The sequence below is a fragment of the Borostomias antarcticus genome (genome assembly GCF_949987555.1).
Source record: "Borostomias antarcticus genome assembly, chromosome: 26".
NCBI lineage: Eukaryota > Metazoa > Chordata > Actinopteri > Stomiiformes > Stomiidae > Borostomias > Borostomias antarcticus.
The window spans coordinates 11,550,723-11,574,141 of NC_140259.1; the positions used below are offsets into that span (position 1 = coordinate 11,550,723).

General features: G+C 42.9%; 2 protein-coding genes across 3 annotated transcripts in view; one reads left to right on the forward strand and one right to left on the reverse strand.

Annotated features, from left to right (window-relative positions):
- On the forward strand, positions 1-22,467 carry dph5 (diphthamide biosynthesis 5). Of its 2 annotated transcripts, none has more exons than XM_084459024.1 (7): positions 1-404; positions 1,635-1,759; positions 5,971-6,079; positions 9,703-9,823; positions 10,979-11,018; positions 13,091-13,194; positions 22,228-22,467. In XM_084459024.1, exons 1-7 carry the CDS (start codon positions 270-272, stop codon positions 22,290-22,292), a joined length of 699 nt encoding a protein of 232 aa, XP_084315150.1. In that variant the 5' UTR covers positions 1-269; the 3' UTR covers positions 22,293-22,467. The 2 variants fall into 2 exon arrangements, with proteins under 2 accessions (XP_084315150.1, XP_084315149.1); XM_084459023.1 differs by lacking the exon at positions 22,228-22,467 and adding an exon at positions 14,726-17,011.
- The window catches only part of slc30a7 (solute carrier family 30 member 7), a 20,550-nt gene continuing 14,287 nt past the window's right edge, over positions 17,157-23,419 (reverse strand). Inside the window, exons 9-11 of the mRNA XM_084459022.1 lie at positions 18,973-19,063; positions 18,427-18,576; positions 17,157-17,561 (exon numbers count right to left, since the gene is read on the reverse strand). Coding sequence (XP_084315148.1) covers positions 17,514-17,561; positions 18,427-18,576; positions 18,973-19,063 — 289 coding nt within the window. The 3' untranslated portion in view covers positions 17,157-17,513. The remainder of the gene's footprint in view (positions 17,562-18,426; positions 18,577-18,972; positions 19,064-23,419) is intronic.

Below are 23,419 nucleotides of genomic sequence, written 5' to 3' on the forward strand. Positions count from 1 at the left end.
GTGAGGGGTTTGCTGACTGACTGCGGTGTGAATCGCCCAGCCAACAGTTTCAGGCGTACTGTACTTTCTAGCTTGTATTGAATCCTCATAGCGAAATAATTTGGTCTGTTATGTTATAGCCACCGCAGTAACTAATGTGTGCTGCACTAACAGTTGCTAGTTGTTAGCCTATACGGTTAGCTACCTGCGACGCTAGCCTGCAACCTAGTTGTAAAACTACGTAAAAACTACTGTAAGCTTACATTACACGGTGCTATTTATTCTATGCGATGTTGTACTTAGTCGGGCTTGGATTGGGAGATGCTAAAGACATCACCGTAAAGGGACTAGAAATAGTAAAACAATGCACTCGAGTGTATCTGGAAGCCTACACGTCCATGTTGACAGTGGGGAAGGATGCACTGGTAGGTTGTACTGCTAAACCGCTTCAGTTTCTGCCATTACCACGAAATGTACACTATATGTTTTGCGTAGCTACACTACACTTGAATGACAAGATCAGCTGGTCAGCGCGTGTCTGCTCTCAGCTGATTCCCGGATGTAGCTACCTAATTGTTATTGTTTAATGAATGACCCAGTTATAGGTTATAACTCTAGATACAATGTATAACTGTATAATTGGGTCAAAAGAAGATGTCTGAGCGTTGCATTGCTATTTCTGTGATGGAGATCTGATAGTATTGTAACTAACATCAGAGTATTAATCAAGGTTAACATGGTGGTCACACAGCACCTCCATACAGTATGCTCTCTGCGCAGTATGTTCACTGGCTAGCCTCAGCAGTGTAAGTCAGACGATGGGCTTAGACCTCTCAAGTCTGACTTCACACTAGCACCGATGTAGTCTCGCATAGCCAGCCAGATCTATCTCCACACTTCGTTTATGCTGTGCCAGCGCCGGAGACAGGTCTGGCTGGACATATTACCATTCTACAATAGGGGGGGGGGGGGGGGGCACAGTATTTCTTTAAACCAATCACAGTCCGCAAAATAGTCTGGATCGAATCTGATTGGTGCCGAGAGAATCTCTCGGCAGAATCAGATTAATTTGTGTCGCCAGACTCGCCACTGATTGGGCAGTGTGACAACGAATGACAAGGTTTATTGCCAAAACCTACATCTGTTGAGCCAGACTAGCCCCGCCGATGTGACCCCAGAGATATGCTGTCGCTCCTCTAATCTGGGGTCACGTATATAAGGATATAGAAAAGGATGACCTGACTATTCCGGGCGGCAAATTTCAAATCTAATGCTCACCATGCATTCCTGTAGATGTCTTTTGTCATGTCGGGGCCTTGCTCCCAATGAGCAGGCTAGCACCTTGCAGGGAAGCAGCCGCCTTGGTGTGTGAATGTGTGTGTGAATAGGTGAATGAGAGGCCATTGTAAAGCGCTTTGGATAAAGACGCCATTAGTGCAGCCCATTTACCATTTACATGTATTTAATTCACAAACCTTGTAGATTTAACTTTGTAGATTTGTTTATTAATGTAATTGAACTAAAATTACATGTAGCCCTTGAAATAATATTATATGTAGCCCTTTTAAGACTCAGTGATTGTAAAGGCCTACCCGTCAGGTGCTCTCAGATCTGCAGTGCTAACTGTAACTGAATCATTTGTGTTCTGGCCTCAGGAGGAGTTCTATGGACGGGAGCTCATCCTGGCCGACAGGGATATGGTGGAGCAGGAAGCAGATGAGATCCTCACCGGGGCGGATGTCAGTGATGTGGCATTCTTAGTGGTGGGTGACCCCTTTGGGTAAGTGATGCCATCAACTAATGTACTGTTTCACTCTTAATTTGCATAAATTTGAAAACGATTTCAACAACACAGTTCTGTGTGTAAAAAAATAAATCATGTAGGCTAGAAAACATTGCCTCTTAAATTATTGGGATATGTTTTACTGTCTTTAACAACAATAAGTTACGCAGTCTATAGCCTATTGGTATAGGCGAGGCAGATAATATATCCCAGGGGTAATCAAGTAAAGTTGTAAGAGGTCCAGTTCGACAAAATGGCCTCAAGCCAGGGTCCGGTGGTGATGCGTGCGTTTTTTATGCCCTCAACACAGATTTGTTTCCTTGCATATTCCTATCAAATTGTTGTATAGCAGCAGGTATGTTACTGTGAAATACGCATGGAAGTTAAAATATTGTTGACTTCAGTTGTACTGTATGGTCCCCAACTTACTTTAAAATCAAATAAAGTAGGCTACATTTCTCTGAACATATGAGAGCTACCCGTGGGGAGAATGAATATAAAACTCGGTCCACTTGATGGAACGCCCTATTTTCAACATCTATTTTCTTATTTTAGAGCACGGCATGTATAGGCTGACGTTACTTCTGTCTTATATTATCTCACTTCCCTCTTCGTTTTTCGTTACGTTTCTCTGGTCATGCAGTGTCCAACTAATATTAGCAAGGAATCGCTCTGATTACAGTAAGGTTAACGACAGCTAGGCTGTCACATGTAGACTGGGTAACGTCAGGCAGTGAACACAGATTCGATTGGCTAGCGACGCGTGAGATAGTAAACAAATGCCGTAATATACTACAAAGGCTGCGCAGGCTCAAACTGGTTGCCTACACCTGTTGGTGATGGCTGATATATCCAAAAGGCTGAATGAATGAATAGGTCGACCAAACAAGTTTACCCTGTTCGGCCCTATCATTATATTGTCTACTGTGCCACAGACACAGGCTATATTATTTTGGCGGGATATTGTTGAAAAGGCGTAAATAACGTCATGCGTATTTTGGAGGGCCAGGCCTACATTGTTGAAAAAGCATAAGTAAGGGCAAATGTTGTTGGAATTCATGAAATGTAGGCCCTAAATAAAGCATTGTTGAAAATAATGTTTTTATTTTTTATTTTCGTAGGCTATAGAGCAAAATGAGATTCCACATTTAGTCCATTGTTGAAAATAATTGAGTATTTTGGTAAATGGTAATGACGTCAAAATGTCATTCATACTCCACATGGTCCTAAAGCTCGCCTTCCGTCCGGCCTCTGCATGATCCTAAAGCAAATTCTCATGTAAATACGATGTCTATGAACGCCTGTGGGCGTTATCATTCTGAAAGGCGAGCTTCCATCTAAGCAGCACGTTTTTCTCTAGGATCTCTCTTTATTTTACTTCCCTCCTGCTCCGACAAGAACCCCGTTTCTGCACTTGAGACACGCCCCCATGCTTCACAGTGGGAAGGTGTTATTGGAGTTATGTACTGTGTTGGGTTTCACCAAACATTACTTTTTTGCATTTAGGCCAATACGTTCCATCTTGGTTTCGTCAGCCCACAGAACGCTTTCTCACATGGCTTTGGAATCTCTGAAAAGCTTTTTTGCTCACCTCAAATGGGATTCAAGGTGGGTTTTTGAGTAATGGCTTCCTTATTGCCAGCTTACCATATCCATGCCAGCATCATGGAGTGCATGGAGGGATGTTAATTCTCTTTGTTGATTTTCCTCCTTGCAGTTTTTACAGTCTGGTCTAGGCATCATCTTGGTGGTGCCATACAACTTCCACTTCTCGATTGTGTTAACTGTGCTCTAGTATTCCAGGTTTTTGAAGTACTTTTGTACTGAGATCTATGCCTTTCAACAGCTTTATCCCAAAGGTCTTTTGAAGACTCCTAAGTGCCCATTGCCCAGCCTGCTAGCTATGGGGCTGGCACTGTTGGAGCACGGCAGTCCAGCACCTGAGAAGCAAGAGCAATCCTGTGGGTCAGTGGTCAGAGATTAGAGAGCCTCTCCAGAGCTGCTTTCGGCTGTCTCTGCACAACAGGAATCGTTGGAACGGAGGAACAGTAGCTCAAAATCTCCCCAGTGAAACGGAAGATCACCTCCGCCGACAGCTACTTCAGTAACTGCACCTCTAACAGCAGTGTCAAAATGAATGACACTATGGAATGACACGTTAATTGTACATCTTTTCTAACATAATGTTGCTAGCTTAGTCAGTGCACTTCTCACTCAGTTGCTTCAACCTGATGCGCCAGATGGTTTGCTGCGCATAGTCATCTGCGAATTCTCAGTTGGAAACTGTTTGGAATAGGGCAGGCACTTTCAAATACAAATTCTTTGCAGGTGATTGGTTGAACCATCTATCACACGCTAACTTCAACCGCTACTCGCTGTCGTCACACCTAAACCTGGCCAGCATAGCTGTTTGTATTTAAAATTCCTCAGAACAAGCCCTGAATGGCAAGATCGTTTTCTGATCTGGCACAAACTGATGTCTATGGAGAGTATCCAGACTGATTTGCGAGAGAAACAGAATGTGAGCTCGCAAAATCAGGATGGTCTCACAAGGCTACTCTTCCTTTGTAACCAAATGAATTCAGAGGAAGGACACCCCATACCATCCAGTAAAAACATTAAAAACTAATCTTAAGATTAGTGTCTAGCTGTGACAATATTCATGATTGGCACAGGTTCTCATGCCATATCGCTTTATTATCATCACATAGCCTTTTTTAAGGACAACCTGTGATTGGAAAAGGACTCATGACTCCCAATTCATTCCCACTTCAACATTTGAGAATATAGTGAATTAGTTGATGCTTTCCTAAAAAGCATATAATGCATATATTTGAAATACAATATTTGAGTGTCTCAGGATGCAATGGGACCATCTAACCTCTATTTACAAAATGTTTTAGTCCCAGTATGTTTCATCCAAATGTAATGAGAGGTTATTGAAATAGAAAAAGTATTCATTACAGTGTCTTATCACCTAATATGTTTGGTATGGCGGTAACACACAGCAGCTCATGGTTTTTGCAGCTGTACTGTGTATGATAGGGGCAGTTTTGGGAGGTATGTAGTGTGACCAACACGGTCCTCAGTCCCATATAAATACAAAAAAGCTTCTGGAAAGATTCACTGTTTTGTGTTACTGCACAGCCATCTGCGAGAGCTAATTAAATGTTACTGGAAAGTCAAGATCAGCAGAATATTTGGCTATACAAAGTTCCACCGCAAAACCACTGACCGATAGGGTATGGAGGAGAGAGGGCCAGTGTAATTCTCCAACTTTCTTCATGTTTCCTTGGAAATGAAATGAAGTTAATGATATTTGAGACCGTGAGTTCTATTCAGGTCAATTTTGTAGCCCATTTAAAAAAATAAGCAATAAACCATGAGAGGCCGTGGGTTACAGTGATTTTATAACAGCTAGGGGGCATTGTTAGGCACGACGCAAAGCGGATGGTAAGATTTCACAAAATAAATGCACAGCAACAGAAAATGACATTAATTATTTAAAGCAATGCATAGCGTTTTCTCTGGTTTTCTCAGAACTGCGCTCCAACAGGCTCTGCGAGTAAGTGCACTGTCGTACTGTCGTAACGTTATCAGATTGTCTTTTTCTTTTTCTGGCTTCCTCCGTGATGTTTCGCTTCGGTTATCTCACCTCCGCCATGATATCATTGAGCTAAAACTTTAGGTGTGAAAGCGCGCTTAGTGTTAGCTAGATTAATGAACAAATTTGTTTTTTGTGAAAGTTTTTTTCACCAATTATTAACAGAACAATATGAGCTAGTTGCTTTATGTAGCTAGCTAGAGATATACCTCGCAAATCATTTTAAAACTTGTTTCATTTATGACAAACAGCCATCAACAAGCGCAGCATCGGGCACTAAGTGCAATGTTCAGAAAGTATTGAAAGATTCTATATATGACATCCTATATATGGTAATAATGTTCCCACATTAGCTACAATAGGATAGAAAGCTATGAATATTTTACAACGGCTTCCAGCCAATCAGAATCAAGGACTGGAACTACCCGTTGTATAATGGACAATGAATCATGCTGCCCAGAGGAAGATGTCTGGGCCCTTTGGAAATCAATGAATAGTGCAAAAAGTATTGTCACTCAAGTTTCAATAGAACCATGAACCCTTGTATTTTTATTTTTGATGTTCAGCTTTTTGTTTAACATGTTTAACTCTGCCTCTGCTTCAGTGCCACCACACACAGTGATTTGGTCTTGAGAGCAGTGAATGCTGGGATACCATACCGGGTCATCCATAATGCCTCCATTATGAACGCAGTCGGTTGCTGTGGGCTCCAGGTAGGTCTACACAGAAACTATAGTAAGAAGAGAACTTACCATTCTATTCAAAATCTAGGAACATTTGTTAAAGGGCTAGTTTGCTATTTAGGACATTTAGCCCTATTTCTGGTCTGTCTACCATGAACCTGAAACATAGAGACCATAATTTCACTGATTCACTGTTCCAGTATTGAGCTAGCTGCAGTTTTTCTGTAGGCTCTCACTGGGCTATAATGGAAATCAATAAGGCACCCGTAAATGTGTTGGAAAAACTATGATAAATGTGCTTTTGCGAAACAGGTGTAATCTTACTGGTCTCATTATGCTCTCCTGTGAAATGTATCGCAATCTGAATATTTTTACATGTTTGGCATGGCTTGGACATAAGCGTCCCCCTGCCGTCTATTTTCTCTGCCCCCAAGGAGGACTAGGTGCAAGTCATGCCAAACACTTAGAATATTCTAATTGTGATACATTTCACAGGAGAACATACTGAGACTGGACGCTGGAAGATTACACCCTGTGCTTCCCATCTCTGACAAGCACATTTATCATAGTTTTTCAGTGCATTTGTGTGTGCCCCATTGACTTCCATTATAGCCCAGTGAGAGCCTGCAGAAAAACCAGCAGCTAACTCAATACTGGAATGATCAGTGAAATTATGGTCTCTATGTTTCAGGTTCATGGTAGACAGACCACAAATAGAAGTAAATGTCCAAAATAGCACACTACCCCTTTAAGGAGGTCATCAAACAGTATCACATCTGGTCCTTGAATCCACCCTCACTGAACATAGTGTCCCATGAAAGTAATCAAAGTCCAAAATCGGTATAGGCAATGAATATCATTGTGGAGTTTATGAACTGAGGCAGAAGAGCAGCGCCAATCACGAATACAAGGCCCAGCCAGTCCCATCTATAACGTGTCCCTGCATTGACCCGTCAGATGGGGGTATTGTGAGCCCAGGGGCCCAGCTGTCGGACTCTGCCTCTGATGGTTAGGTGGGGGGTGGGGGGTCTGTTAGCTCAGACCCCGATTACACGACCACGGCCAAAACGAAGCTCCAACCTGGAGGCGGATCGATGCGGCCGGAGCTACGTTTTGGAGTTCGAAATCCGGAGCTACGTTTTGGAGTTCGAAATCCGGAGCTACGTTTTGGAGTTCGAAATCCGGAGCTGCGTTCTAATGTAATATGCAGATCCGGAGGCTTTTGTAAAAACGAAAGGAATAGAACTACACTCTAACGGTGTGTTCACTTCACATTAAAACAAACAGGTGATTTACGAGTTCAGCTGTATAGTAGCCAATCTTAGCGGATACTATAGTTAATATAAATGTGTAAATAAGAATAACAGGGGTCATGCAAAAAACAGCAAGCGGATAATAATGTAGGATATAACTTAAACTGTATTCAATGTTTAACCTACAGGTTCCCCAAAAAGTAGACATTTCAAATCATAACCCAAACAAGAGTAGACACTTCAAATAATAATATTCTCTCTTCAAAAAAAAGTAACTGGCAAAAAGTTAAAAAGCCTTTATTGAGATATGGCGCTATACTAGGCTCCCCAGCTCAGTTTGTGTTCCCAACCAAATAATTCCTTTATCACACCTGTCTGAACTTCCCAGCACTCCTGCCCTTTTCTTTTTCAATAATATCTCTATTCAATAACGTATTTCAGTCCAAATGTTCCAATATATAGTCCTTATGATCAGTTTATTTCATGTCCATCCATTCCCTCATGTTATAGCTGAGGTAGGCTATTGAATGGGTTTATGTCAGCAATCCTAATCCAGGGCTCAACAATAATGGTTGCCTGATGGCCCAGGGCCAGTAAACTGCTACGTCAGGCATGTTAAAATATAACTGACTGGCCAGTAAAAAATTACTTTCGGCCAGTAGATTTCTGACCCACTTGCCCGACCGAGCAAGTGAAAAAAAACCTTAGCGTTGAGCCCTGCTAATCTGTAATCATTGAACAAAAGCCTAATAATTGGTTTGTTCGCGTGTGAGTCATTGATCAAAAATCTAAATAGGAATTGGATATGGAGTTTTGATGACTGGAAAAAATGAAAAGAGGAACTTAGGAAGATGGAAGGCCCGTCTGTGGACGACCCGATGATGTGGTGAACCAAGTAAGTGTAACCGAGTGAAAACTGGTTCTCAAGTAGGTAGTGAGCTGTTGGTTAAACTCACTCCCCCCCAGTATAAATACCGTCCACCCGCACCAATGAAGAGCTAGCTTTTCATTGGCGCAGCTGGTTAAAACGGTGTCTGTCACGCGGGAGACCGGGGTTCGATTCCCACCCAGGGCATGCCGAAACATATGGGTTACACTGGTGGCTGCGGTGGGTTTCGAACCCGGGTCTATACTGGGGAGTGAGTTTAACCAACAGCTTGCTACCTACTCGAGGACTCAGGAGAACCAGTTTTCACCTGGTTACATAAGGCAGGCCTTCTCTATCTAGCTGCGCTTGAGGATGAAGTTGGGTGAATGGGTGGACTTTATTTTGTAATAAAACAAACCCTAACCCTAAATGCAGCAGCACGAAGTAGATGAGATGGTGGTTGGGAAAGAAAGGGAACTTGTTTAAATTAATGGATACATACATACATACATACATAAGGTGAGCAGTTAGACTATAATATTGTTATCACAGCAGCGCTGGCACCAATCAGATACACAGGTTTTGTAAACAGTTGGCTTTAGAAAATGAATACCTGTAGATGCCAAGGATAGCCTACAATGACTAAAGAGGGGAGATTGGCACCGCAATCAGTGCACTTGCAAATAAGAAAGGTCTACAGTATGACTGATGCATCTCGCTGGATAAATTGTGGTTCTGAATAAAGCTATGTATGCTTCTTTTTGGCTATTTTGATTTCAAATAATTTCCTTTTGTGCTAGAATGTCTAAAAAGGCAAAAAATAAATATCAGCATGGGATTACATTGCAAGTACATTTTTTCAGTATTGGGCTATCACTTTTAAAATCATACATCACATTGTAATGAATAGTGTGCTATGCTTAAGGCTGGGCCCAGTTTTGTAGGGTAAGTTGCCCCAGAGTGACTGATGTGGGACATATTCTATACATGGCTGTGTCCTTTTACTTGTCCTGTGGTCTATATTAGACTGTCCTGTGACACTTATTTCAGATATTTCCTGTAATTGTCTCATCTTTGAATATTACCTAGACATATCTAAGTGAGACTAGACAAGCGAGAGCACAGTAGTTCAAAAATAACTGATTAATAGGAATCCAAGTAGCATTGGTATGTGAAACTGGCATGTTTTTGTTTTCTTGGGAGGTGTTCATGTTTTGCCACTGCTGTGCTGCATGTGTTAGGGTTAGGGTTAGGGTAATCTTAGTGGTAGAGTAGCACAGAGGGCTCTGCAGTGTTTTCAGACACTGGGCACCATGTGATGTTGCCCTGTGAATAACAGGAAACACCTTGGGGCACTTGCTGCTAATCAGTCTTAAGCAGCATTCAGCTACCAAAACTCACAGGAGAACTACAAACTACAACTACAAACTACAAATCCACAAAATAGTCACCCATTTAGACACATCAAGTGCACCTGCATTTAGATTTCTAATCGAATTAACCATACTTTGTTATACACATCTTTTTAACAGCTGTACAACTTTGGAGAAACCGTGTCTATTGTATTCTGGACTGACACCTGGAGACCAGAGAGCTTCTATGATAAAATCAAGAAGAACCGAGACATGGGGATGCACACCCTCTGTCTGCTTGGTGAGTGTTTTTGATAGGATTTCCCTATTCTCAGATTTTGACGAATAACGTGTGTGTGTGTGTTTGAAGACTAGCCTGCCCCTACCCCTGTCCCATTAATCAAACCTTCACATTTGACTCCAGGGAGCCGAGCCAAGCCCCCCCCACGGCCGTCTGTGCTGAAACTACAAACAGTCCTTTTCCCAAGTGTATCATCCCATGGGTGCATATTAAACTGCTCTCAATCTCGACCACAATAGCAGTCAGGCAAATGTGTTTGTGTAATGAGAGGGCGTCTGGGAGGGCGCCGCAGGGGCAGATGGTCCAAAGGCTCGTAACCCAGTTTGATTTGAGCGCTGCTTAGATTTTTGGTTTAGACTCAGGGGGAGGGGCCTTCTCCGCCTTGCAGGACAAGGATATCCTTGTAATTTGAAGTAATGGATACTAGTTCAAGTGGGGACTGCACATTTGGGGTCAATTCCTTTGTCTATAACAAAGTCCCGAATGTGCCCCCAGGTGTGGGCTCAGCTGGGGGAGAGTGCGAGAGTGTGTACGTGTGCGAGAGTGTGTACGTGTGCGAGAGTGTGTACGTGTGCGAGAGTGTGTACACGTGCCAGTGCGTGCAATATTAACCACATTATTGAATAACAAATCAGGGAGATAGCCTGCAGTAGTCTTAGTCACTACCATATCCCTGGTTTGTAGAAAAAGACACATCAAAGACAATCAGCCAGTGAACCGCAGGCTCAGCACAGTTCATGAGCCTCTCCCCATTGGGTCACCTGTCCTTCTCTAGCAGACAGCATGTACTGTACTGTACATGAGAAAGAGACCCTACAATGTTGAGTGGTTTTATTGCCGGATTTGTACTGATGTATAGTTACAATTTATCCATTATGACTGGGATTATGATATACAGTACATACGCACAGACATACAGTATTATCTCAAGGACTAACCTGTATAAACGAAGGTTAAAGAAAATAAATGTGAATGAAACGGATTCCATATGAGCTTTGCATCATCTTGATGGCATAAAACAGCTTTTGCTACTATAAATATACAGAAGTGTATAGGAGATGGCCACTGAAACAAGCATATTTTAACTACAAACTTGACCAGTCTGAGCATTCTTTGTTAAGAAATGGTATTTATTTCATTCCGCTTCCTCTCCAGACATCAAAGTCAAAGAGCAGTCCATGGAGAACCTGATGAGGTGAGTCCCTCCCTGGCTGAGAGATGCTTTCTGATTCACTGATTCACCGTGCCCTGCGCAGGTTAAAGAGATGCTTTCTGATTCACCGTGCCCTGCGCAGGTTAAAGAGATGCTTTCTGATTCACCGTGCCCTGCGCAGGTTAAAGAGATGCTTTCTGATTCACCGTGCCCTGCGCAGGTTAAAGAGATGCTTTCTGATTCACCGTGCCCTGCGCAGGTTAAAGGACTGGGAAGTTGTTTTTGTTGTTTCTGATTCACCGTGCCCTGCGCAGGCTAAAGGAAAGGGAAATTGTTTTTGTTGTTTTGGCACTGTACTCCAGGACTTTTAAATAATATAATGACTTCAATGTGAAAGTGAAGACAAGAAAGGTATTGTCATTCATATTGGATTAATGTAAACATTTACCGAACTATTTATACATGATCCCCCCGATTTGAAGGTGGCAGTTACAGGTTCTATAGTCTCACCATGCCAGACTCATTGCTCTTCCTATAAAAAGTATTCACCCACCTTGGACTTTTAACACATTTTATTGTCTTCCAACATGGAATCAAAATTGATTTAATTTAGGGGTTTTGTCACTGATAAACAGAAAGTACTCTATAATCCTATAGTCTACAAGAGACCGGGACTTGGGAGATCATTCATTTTCCAGTAGGACAATGACCCCAAACATACAGCCAAAGCCACACTGGAGTGGCTTAAAAACCAATATCCTGGAATGGCCCAGTCAAAACCCAGACATCAGTCAAATTGAGAATCTGTAGCAAGACTTAAAAATTGCTGTTCACCAACGGCACCCATCCAACTTGATGGAGCTTGTAGTCTGGGAGTCTCAGCCGGCTATTTTGATGAAGTTTGTTTTGCCGGTTAAATTTTTTTTCTCTGCTGATTGTTGTAGCTTGGGGGGTACCTCTTCAGACTACAGGAGGGTGCCTGGTAATATCCATTGTGCATTTTCATAACGTAATAATAGTAATAATAATAATACATAATTAATATCTGAAAATGTTCAAGCGACATCACGGGGCACCCTCCTACATTTTGAAGAGGTGCCCCCAAGCTACAACAAACAGCAGAGAGAAAAAACTACTCAGCAAAACCAGGTTCAACACCAACATTTTTTGAACAATTTTGCAAAGAATTGGCAACTTGCATCCAGATATGCAAAGCTGATTGAGACCCCCCCCCCTTTTCATGTTCTGTTTATCAGTGACAAAAAAAACAACCATATCCATTTTGATTCCATTTTGTAATACCCTAAAATGTGGAAAAGGTCCAAGGGGGCTGTAAATATGACTAACTGCACAGTAGTCACTGTATTTGTGTGAGTTTGCTAAGCATGGGCATTTAAGTTGAAACCTATGCAGACATGTACTGAACTTACACTGGCTGCTTCAGAAGAGCCAGGCCTGTGAACAGAAAAACAGGAAAGGTTTGGGAGAGCGTGGTTTTCATTTACCCCAAAACCTCTTGATTCTTCTTTAATTTATTGGCACAGATATATTATTACTAGGAAATGGAACAAACACTCTATGATTGTGGTTGAGATTAAATGTTTGCACTGTGAGATGCATACCAATGTTAGCCAAAGGAAAATGAGCCCATATTTTCCCTTAACCAAGCATTTCCTATGGGGTTTTCTCCCTGGTAAAATATTTAAGTTATCAAAAAGATCTCCTGTGAACTGTGTCAGCACTTTCTGAACAGTTGCAAGTGTCCCTTTGGTATATTGTGTATTTTACAAAGGCTCTTAACCAATCAGATTGCGAGGTCGGAACTACCAGTTGTATAACTTGTATTTGAACTTGAACATTGAGCAGAAACCTCAGCATGAAGCTCACATCTACAGTAGTATTTCCAATGCCTTACATTTACTTGTCTAGGGTAATACCAATCTGGTATGTGGTTAGTGATGTCTACGTAACTGCAAATAACATTTAAATTGAGAAGAAAAACCTGGGTTATTAATATACCATGACATTCACGGTATCCCATGGATCAAATTGACTTTAAATCCATCAACCATACCAAACAAGCAATGATGCTCTGAATCTCTTGTCCTTTTAAGGGGCCGCAAGATCTATGAGCCGCCCAGGTATCTGACTGTGAGCCAAGCGGCTGAGCAACTCCTGGAAATACTACACAACAGGAGAGAGAGGGGAGAGGACTTAGGTGAGTGACTCGCTCGTTTCAGTGCCACTTTCTCCAAGGTCAACAGACATTATTTATAGAACATTCAGCCACTGTACGTTAGATATAATTTTCAGCTTATTACCTGTGTCTGAGACGAAACTGTTGCTAACACTACACTAAGTAGCCCTTCTATCTATGGAAATACACATGTATTAACAATTGCTCTGTAATAGGGTTTGGTGGGGGTGGGGGGGGTGGGTCAGAAAAGTAAAAATAATGGATAGACATGGAATTGAATCTGCTTTGTAATATTTGCAAGCTACTATGTGCTTCTTTTACTTGTTTTGCACAAAAAATCATTAGGCTTATCTATTTGTAGGCGAACCAGCTGGGTTGGCCGACATGATTGGATTTCTTTTGTAATATGGGAGGGCAGGGCACAAATCAGTTTCTTCTCCAATCCAGTAGACCTTTCCGACCTGTCAGTCACTCAGAGAATAATAACCAATAAGGTTGCCTGATTTCTTAAGACCGCGTCCCTTGTGACAGTGCCGCCATGATGTCCCACAAACAAAGCTTTCTCACGTTTTGTGTTCATAGATTAGACATTAGTTTGAAGAAAATTGTTCTTAGATGTGCTTAAGGAACATTCAGTAATGACCAGAGAGACTACAGAAACTTAAAACACAGAAAAAATGTTTTAAGGCTTGTGGAAGGCCCCATACAGTTAAGCAAACAACTTTGCTCCTAGCCCATCAGTTCACTACTGATATCTAGCAGCTACATGCTATCACAGCTAGCTAACCTATAGTCAACACTATTCTGACATGTCAGACCATTAAAACATACACAAAAACGGTCTGCAGCTGCTATACCATAATCTTATAAGAAAATGAGCTGTATGATACTCTTAACCTCCCTCCACACACTAGTTTAACGTTACAGCAGCGCCGACACAAAAAGGTACGAAGCTAGTAATGTTTGGTGCTTGATGTACGTAGCTTATTAGCCCGTAGCTAGTAGTTAGCGGATCATTCTCACAGGCCATTGTCTAATAATGGATGCCACTAACTTACTGACCCTGCTTTACATGTGCAGTAAGACTCCATGATTTATTCCTGATGAATTTCAATCTGGAGATTGTGAGGCGTCTGTGCCTTCCGCATAGATCGGCTAACATTATAGTACCAACTCATGTCACCTGCTCTGTCCAAAAAACAAATCTCATGGATACATCCTTGTGTAAAGTAGTTCAGGCCTTTCTGTAGAACTCTCTTAGACAGTAGTGGCAAATAAAATACAGCAATATTGTCAGGAATCCTTGAGAGAATCATCAGGTAGGTTATGTGCTGTTCAGTCGACATTTTAGTAAAGTGCTCCAAAGCTTGTGGGGCATAGTAACAGTAACTCGGGGGGTGGAACTTGCCGCCCGAATAGGAAAGGTCTATTGCTCTAGTAGTCTAGGACAAGATAACACTCCTGTTATCAGCCTTATGTGAAGTGATGGGGTACTACAACACTGGCTATTGGTAGCCATTATGACTGGAGTTCCTATTCCATGTTCTTATAGCCATCACAGAGGATACCATTTGCGTGGGCCTTGCCAGGGTGGGAGCTGCGGACCAGGCGATTCACACAGGGACTTTACGTCAGCTGGCGTTATGTGATCTTGGCAGTCCGCTACACTCCATGATTGTGACGGGCCACCTGCACCCACTGGAGGTAGACATGCTGCGCCTGTCGGCTGCTCCCAACGCGCTGCAGGACCTGAAGATGACTGACAGCTCCACATACGTCTCCTAATGCACATCTCAGGCTGGCTGTCCACATATTCATGTATGTACACACACCTCAAGACTGGAAGGTTGGGCGCACACACCTGGACTCAACTGGTTGTCACGTTCACTCAATGATCCACACCTGTACTCAGAGCTTCAAGAAGTATAAGGGACTGCCACAAGCCATATTTTATGTGAGCGTTTATAACTTACAGATGAACTGATACAGGATGGTAATCATGTAAGACGTTAAGTTCTCCTCCTTATGCCATTATAAATGTCTCCAAATGGTCATAAGGAAATTAGGTAGGTCTAAGAACAATGTCTGAATATCTGGAGTGGTGGAGGTGAAATAATAAGAAAGGCATACACCCCTTTATCAGTGTCTGCGCAATGTTACTTTTCAAAAACATTCAAGGTAACATTCATTATGATACCAAGCTGCTAGGAAGGCACAACATTTGTCATAATGTTGCTGATGCAAAACTCTGAACTACAAGCCCCAGATAATTGCCCAGTGGCTATCTGTGAAGTTGGCTCCATGATTGTAGTTCATTTTGTGACTTCTGGGCCTGAAAATGTGGAGGAAGGGGCGTGACTTTGGTAAACTACAAGCCTACTATTCAGCTGAGGGACCATGCATACAGTACTACCTGACTTCCTCTTGGAATAAACGCGAATTAAAGGTTCTTTAAATCATAATAAAGGCTGTAGGAGATGATACCACCTAGAAATGTCTTGCCTCCTGATTTTTTGTACTGGAAGTTACTCTCCTTTCGGTAACATCACATCAGTGAACATTTGTTATATCATAATTAATAATTTTAATTAATTTCTAATTTACTTGAGTAAATGTCAGCATCCCAAAGATCCTTGACACATCAGTTTTACATAGTCCGCTTTCTCAGATAATAGGATTGAAGTCCTGACTGACGAGGAGTGCCAGTCATGAACGGACTAAACTGATTAAGAATGTATTCAAGGGAGGGTTAGAGGTTAGGTTTAGGGTTGGCCCTCCTACTCTGTGTTGATACCTGGACAATAAAGACCGTTTTTAGGATAAATCACAGAGATGTTCGTTTAGGTGCAGTGATATTCTTTCATTAGTTTCTGTTTATTCCACGTCAGTGATCTAGTGTTTTGTGTCTCACACAGTCCAAGATGTTACTGTGGCTGGTTTTCCGTTTTTGTCAAGCACAGTACAAATTTGTGGAAAAACATAAGCCGGTTGGCATGGACTGTACTATTCTGTTGAAGCAATTATCAAACCTCAAAAGATAAACACTCAGGCACATAAATTACAAAATGAATCTATTTAAAATGATCATGAGTTTAATGGAATTTCATTGACAAAGGCAACTCAGTTTCCCTTACGTACCAGAAGTAAACATTTCTCCGATATGTTATATTTTACCAATTGATCTGAAATTCACAAGTGGAAATCCAAGATGACACCTGAAATAGTGATTTCTTTATCTCCTGATCCATTACCCATCCTGTCATAGCAAGAGGAAACGGAGATTTGAAAACCTTTGCCTTAGGTTAACCATGTAAACCTCCATTTTATCTTTAATACATTTCAAAATGTTTGAACTGGCCAACTGCATACTTGTCAAATAAAAAGGACTGATTAAGAAACGTAATCTTAATTTTCACATCTGTCAATCAATTTAAGAGTCATACAACTATAAAAGGTTGGTCTGACAAAAGGGTTGTTTACCCATCCGCCATTTCATATGAGTGAATCGGGGGCTTTTGATAATTATGGTTTGAGAATGTTTCTAAAGTAGAGATTCATAATAGTGGCATGTAACACTTAAGTCATTCATGACATGTTGGGCCCAGGGAACGTGTTGGCATAAACGATTGGTTGAGGAAGTGTGACCAAGTTCCCAAACTAGGAATGGGTTGGAATGTCTAAAACCAATAATAACGGTCTGTCTTTTGGAGGATATTATTCTGCACTTGCACGAATAAGATCACTCAGATGAGGATCTGACTTAAGATTGTCAATGATTTTATGAAAAAGGCACTTAAGAAACCCACTATGACCATCAAATCTACAAAGTGCAACTAAATGGCAAAATGGAATATGTCCCGCTGTAATGACAGTCATGATTAGAGTTTAAGTACAAAAATAGACCTATCAATGGACCATAATACAGTTGTGGGGCTTAGCACAAATGTCCATTGAAACGCAACCCTAGTCTCGGTACTCGACACGTAAGCGATAAAAACCCAATCTTGATGGAAAAAAAAGGTGAAATTGAAGGACCTGTGAGGTAATAAACATAAGGACAAAAAGAAAAGTTTGGTGGAGGGAAGGGGGATTTGCACGTCCATAGCACGGTTCAAGTTCATCACACATTCATCACGTAATTGGCAAGTTTCTCCCCCCCCCCCCCCGTTTAGTATTCCTGATCAAGGTTGCATTGTGCTGTTCCTGTATCTGCGTCAGTCTTCCTCCTTGGTCTGTGATGTGGATGCAGAGAGATGCAGGTTGCCGGGGGAACGGGGCAGGAAGGTTCACAGCAGCACTCAGGGCTTTGGTCCCAGATATCCCAAGGAGATAGAAGAGGTCTACATTGCTGCTGTTTCAATCTGGACGTACAGTTGCCGAATTCCAGCCTAAAGACAAAATTAATGTTGGAAAAGTGTCAGACGGCGCACTTTGGTTTATAGCCACTGGTATCAATAAAGCACATGGCAGACATTCATTTTCTGCGACGACTTTTTCAAATTGAACCAGATAAAGCAATGTGTCTATTTTCAGTCCAAGACAAAGCAAAGCAGCTTACAAAACAAAGCTCTACATTTAATCAGGATTTATTACAGTTAGTTTATTACCAAATTAACCAGGGTCAGTTCAGAAACAGGAGAGGCATCAATGTTAAAAAATATGGTTTAATGACGGTGTGGAGTTTGCATGTTCTCCCCGTGTTCACCAGGGTTTCCTTCCTCCCAAAATAACCCCAATATAAAAACAACGCTCTCCTGTCCAGTCCCTGACCAAGACTGGACATGAGCACTTGGACGCGCGGCCCATGCAGGCGCCCAATCCCGGACGCGCGGCCCATGCAGCCGCCCAATGCTCGCTTGTGGGCTTCCTAACATCTGATAGACATGTGAGGAGGGGAGTGCTCAAGCACTGACCAGATGACAAATGGACGTTACAAATCTGAACTCTAAGCCACGAGTCGCCTTGAATTTACATAAAACATGTCCAACTCGCTGTCTATTCTAGGGAAATTTAACTGCAAAGATTACATGATATGATAGACATGATAAACAACTTCCTGCAAGTCTACACACTACAGCATCATCTTGATATGCATGTGTGATTGCGTGAAAAATATTTGTTATATAACCTAATCGTTGTTACCCTGACCAAAGGCTGCCCACACCACCAGGAAGTGGGGGTTGATGCACTTACATTTCTTCAACTGTCTAATGGACCTGACGTGTGTGTGTGTGTGGCAGACGTGACTCTTACCTGTGTGAAAATATTGTGCGTTTGGCTCAGTATCCAGCGGGCGTCGGCCTCGGGAGCCACCAGCAGCTTGAGCGTGCCGATGTACACGTCTGAGCACAGGGTCCAGAAGTGAGGCTCCTGCAGGTTGTACACGCCCTGCAGCTGCTGGACCTACACACCAGCAAAGAATATTTTATATATATTCATATTTTCACTCTCTCTCACAGACACAGACACACCAACATCCGCTTCCAAAAGGCTAGTGGTTGTTCTTTCACTGTGTCCTCCTACTTAGCTACAAAAACAAAAAAAGTGTTCTTACAAATGACTAGATGAAGTGCAGAGGAAAGTCCCCCACATTAGCACTATTAGAAGAATATATTAATTTATCAAATACATTTCTACTAGGTTCAAGCTTTTGCAATTGCTTATACGTTTGTAGAAAGAGGGGTTTTAATAAGATTGATCAACCTGACTGGAGACGCTTTATTCTAAGAGTGCATTCTTCGTTCAAAAATATTTGATGTTTGATATTTGATTGTGGCTGCGTCCCTGTGCAGGACATACCCTCTGGTAGCACTCTGGGAGGGCGTTGTCCAGGGCGGGCGGGGTACGTTGCATCAGTATCCCTATGGACTGCCTCAGCAGAGGAACCACGCTGGACCCACGAAAGGAAGGGGGAGAAACAGAAGGTCACAACAATATAATTATGTCTTCCTCCTAGAACATTGATATTAACCTGGCACATTCAGAAACAAGACATGTCAAGTCTGGCTGAACAGATATATGGTGCTGATGGAGCAGGAGTTGAGCTGAATAATAATAATAATATGAATGAGAAGAACACCAGAGTGGGAGGGAGAAACCCAGAACTAACTAATGGAAAACATGTTTCTTTCAAGGTCAATTATTTTCTGTACAAAATAAACCTCTTGGTAATCAAGAATTCCTCCCGAAAGCCAAACCAAGGTTGAAACGAGAGGGCATGTCCATCCAGACTACTGTGAAGGTAAATGGAAGCGACCAGCAAGAGAGCAGTACTAGAGAAGTAGCCTTCTCACTACTACTGAGGCAAAGGGCCTTGTGCCACTTTGCTGTGGACAATGGGTTTATACTTTTATATTTATATATTTATTTATACTTCTTAACCAAAAATCTCCCACACAATGCTTTGCTGAAACCTAGACTCCAGGAAGTAACCCTCTACTGTCTCCCTGAGTATAAAAGCAACTGTCTCGTTTAAGTTTCTACCCCCACTGACTGACTGACAATGTACAGTTGGTACAGTTGATTCACTTACTCTAGGGAAATTTACTTTTAGTAAGTTGCTTTGGATAAAAGCGCCTGCTAAATTACTAGAATGTATATGTAAACATAGCTCTGCGAGTGCAAACTACTACTGCAAGAAATCCATGTCTTTTTTAGTTTAATATAAATAAGAAAACAATTCTGCAAACGAAAAAATACTAATAAAAATGTAGTGACAGTAAAATAAAACTTTGGGAAAGTCCCAAAGATTAGCGATGACTTCACATGAGGCCAGGGGGACTGATGACTTCACATGAGGCCAGGGGGACTGATGACTTCACATGAGGCCAGGGGACTGATGACTTCACATGAGGCCAGGGGGACTGATGACTTCACATGAGGCCAGGGGACTGATGACTTCACATGAGGCCAGGGGACTGATGACTTCACATGAGGCCAGGGGACTGATGACTTCACATGAGGCCAGGGGACTGATGACTTCACATGAGGCCAGGGGACTGATGACTTCACATGAGGCCAGGGGACTGATGACTTCACATGAGGCCAGGGGACTGATGACTTCACATGAGGCCAGGGGACTGATGACTTCACATGAGGCCAGGGGACTGATGACTTCACATGAGGCCAGGGGGACTGATGACTTCACATGACTAGCCATGAGGCCAGGGGGACTGATGACTTCACATGAGGCCAGGGGACTGTGGCACGCAGCTACTTAACTCCCTTTCTGCCTTCTCTCTTCTGTTGACAACCATTTTGTGGCTGCCGTCTCCCAAAGCCCACCTCTGGCAGAAAGTGCCATGGCAAACTAGTCTCCCAAAACCACGGGCCACCGACCACCACTGCATATGTGAGCCATTAGATGGTTACTGGGGGTTGGCGTCTCTCCCCATCCCTAAAACCAGATTCTCCTCCTCCCCACTCCTCCATTCCCCTTAAACACCGCTTAGCACCCTACTTGGTCAGTCAACGTGGGCACAACTCCCCCTGCTCCACGTGAAAGAACACAGCTCTACACAAGGTCAAACAAAAGTATTCACTTAGGTTTTGATGACTCAACCTCTAAACCAATCAGTCTTTGACTGCCACATCATCACAAAACTACAAACTGAAATCAGTTGGGTAAAATGGGAATCTTCTGTTCAAGATATGCTACAACCACATTATCTTGACATTTTTGCCTACTCAAAGGACAATATTTTCTCAAAAGATATTTCTCAAAATGGAGAGACAACTAAAATGGGAAGTCATGATTGAAATTACAGAGGTAATCACAATTATTAGTTACACACTCATCTTGTGAAATAGTGATGTGACTTCCTCTTCCCCTTTTACCTCGTTATTAAGGTATGGGGAGCCATTGGGGGACTAAAGCCACCCTTACATTAGCAGTAATGAGAAGAGTTTAATGGCCAGTAAACTCAGTGGTCTAGAAATGGTAGAAGCACATTTGAAAATCCAGTGCACACAAGCATTCTATCTGTGGTGTACCAAGCACTATTATCTTCTGAGCACACAGCCAATAACCTTCAGTCTATATTGGGCTTGTACTTGGTTAGCTGCCTTTTGAAAAACAAAACCTTTAGGTTCAAAATGTTAACGCTATTATTGCGTTAACCTTACTTGACATTGAAACCTTGCCGACATCATTATTTATGAATGACTGTACATGGTCACCTCATGTTTGCCAGTTCTCTGGACAATCAAATGAAAACAGGAAGGCTACCAGCACGAGGGGACTGCCCTGCTCCCACATCAGCCCATTGTTTCCTTCCACCCTAACCCTAACCCTACCAGCACGAGGGGGCTGCCCTGCTCCCACATCAGCCCATTGTTTCCTTCCACCCTAACCCTAACCCTACCAGCACGAGGGGGCTGCCCTGCTCCCACATCAGCCCATTGTTTCCTTCCACCCTAACCCTAACCCTACCAGCACGAGGGGGCTGCCCTGCTCCCACATCAGCCCACTGTTTCCTTCCACCCTAACCCTAACCCTACCAGCACGAGGGGGCTGCCCTGCTCCCACATCAGCCCATTGTTTCCTTCCACCCTAACCCTAACCCTACCAGCACGAGGGGGCTGCCCTGCTCCCACATCAGCCCATTGTTTCCTTCCACCCTAACCCTAACCCTACCAGCACGAGGGGGCTGCCCTGCTCCCACATCAGCCCATTGTTTCCTTCCACCCTAACCCTAACCCTACCAGCACGAGGGGGCTGCCCTGCTCCCACATCAGCCCATTGTTTCCTTCCACCCTAACCCTAACCCTACCAGCACGAGGGGGCTGCCCTGCTCCCACATCAGCCCATTGTTTCCAGCCTTCCTGTGTAGCCGAGGCAGCCTCACAAAACAAGACCACCACAAAACCCATTTTTATGGCATTAATATTGTTTCAGAAATATGTACGGCAAAACCACTTTTTCTAGTGACATTCCCATGTTTTAAGCTTACACAGAGGTGAGGCACACCAATCCTTGTTTTCATTTCATTGCAAAGGTAAATTAAATATGGTCTTATAGCAGTAACATTCTGTCCTGTTTTTGTTTGCCCCTAGTGGTAGAAATCTCCAGATGGAATTCATGCACTTTTGGTGCTCTGCTCTTACATGGCCTTACATGACCAGCCCTCACCTGAGACTGTCGGATGGCCTGGCCATGACCAGCCCTCACCTGAGACTGTCGGATGGCCTGGCCAGATCAACCAAATCACAGAGACAATATAAACACAGGATCTTCAAACATAGGCTATCCAACCATTCCACATTCCAAAAGGCAGTATACAGTGTATTCATATGAAAAGCAAAATAAAGTGACATACCTTGAATGAAAGTGAAATTTGTGGGTAGAAATTATGAAATACCCATCCCACAAGAGACAAATGTCTCCATAAGAAGCATGTCAAATCAACATCTGCTGTTACGGTCAGCTACACCAGATTGGCATGTAAGAGAGGAATATAAAGTCACAATCTCCATTGCTGCTCTGACTTATTTACATTTTAGAATGTTTATTAAAATATTTGTAGTAATTTCCAAATTACATATTGGGATTTCTATTTTATATCAATCATAGTAGTTTTCTTTGACTTTCATCTACATGTATATTTTGGAAAGTGTATTCAAAATGTCTGTTTGACAGACGGTTTGAATAGAAGGAGATGAAGTGACTTGTTTAAAACCTTGTAGCATTCATTTGGTCATGCACTCCAGCTGCAGTTATGATATAATATCAGTAATCCAAATAATCTTAGTGGCACTGTATGACCATATAATTATGACTAGGAACACTGTCTCTATACAGGCACATCATCTCCTCAGAAGTGATCTCCCTTTCATGCAGGTCCCCAAAGGTCCTGATTAGTGATCCTCATTTACATGATGCCACATGTCCATTTATGCTAAACACACGACTTTCACCCCGGAGTCATTACCGGGCGTCTGATCTCCTTTCATCCAGCAGTCCGGACACAAGGGAGGAGAGGAGCGTGGCTGTGGTTCCCAGAGGCAGCAGGGCCCAGCCCAGGCATGCTGGAGCCCCAGAGAGAGAGAGGTGACAGGGCCCAGCCCAGGCATGCTGGAGCCCCATAGAGAGAGGTGACAGGGCCCAGCCCAGGCATGCTGGAGCCCCAGAGAGAGAGAGGTGACAGGGCCCAGCCCAGGCATGCTGGAGCCCCAGAGAGAGAGGTGACAGGGCCCAGCCCAGGCATGCTGGAGCCCCAGAGAGAGAGAGGTCCATGCTCCATGCTGG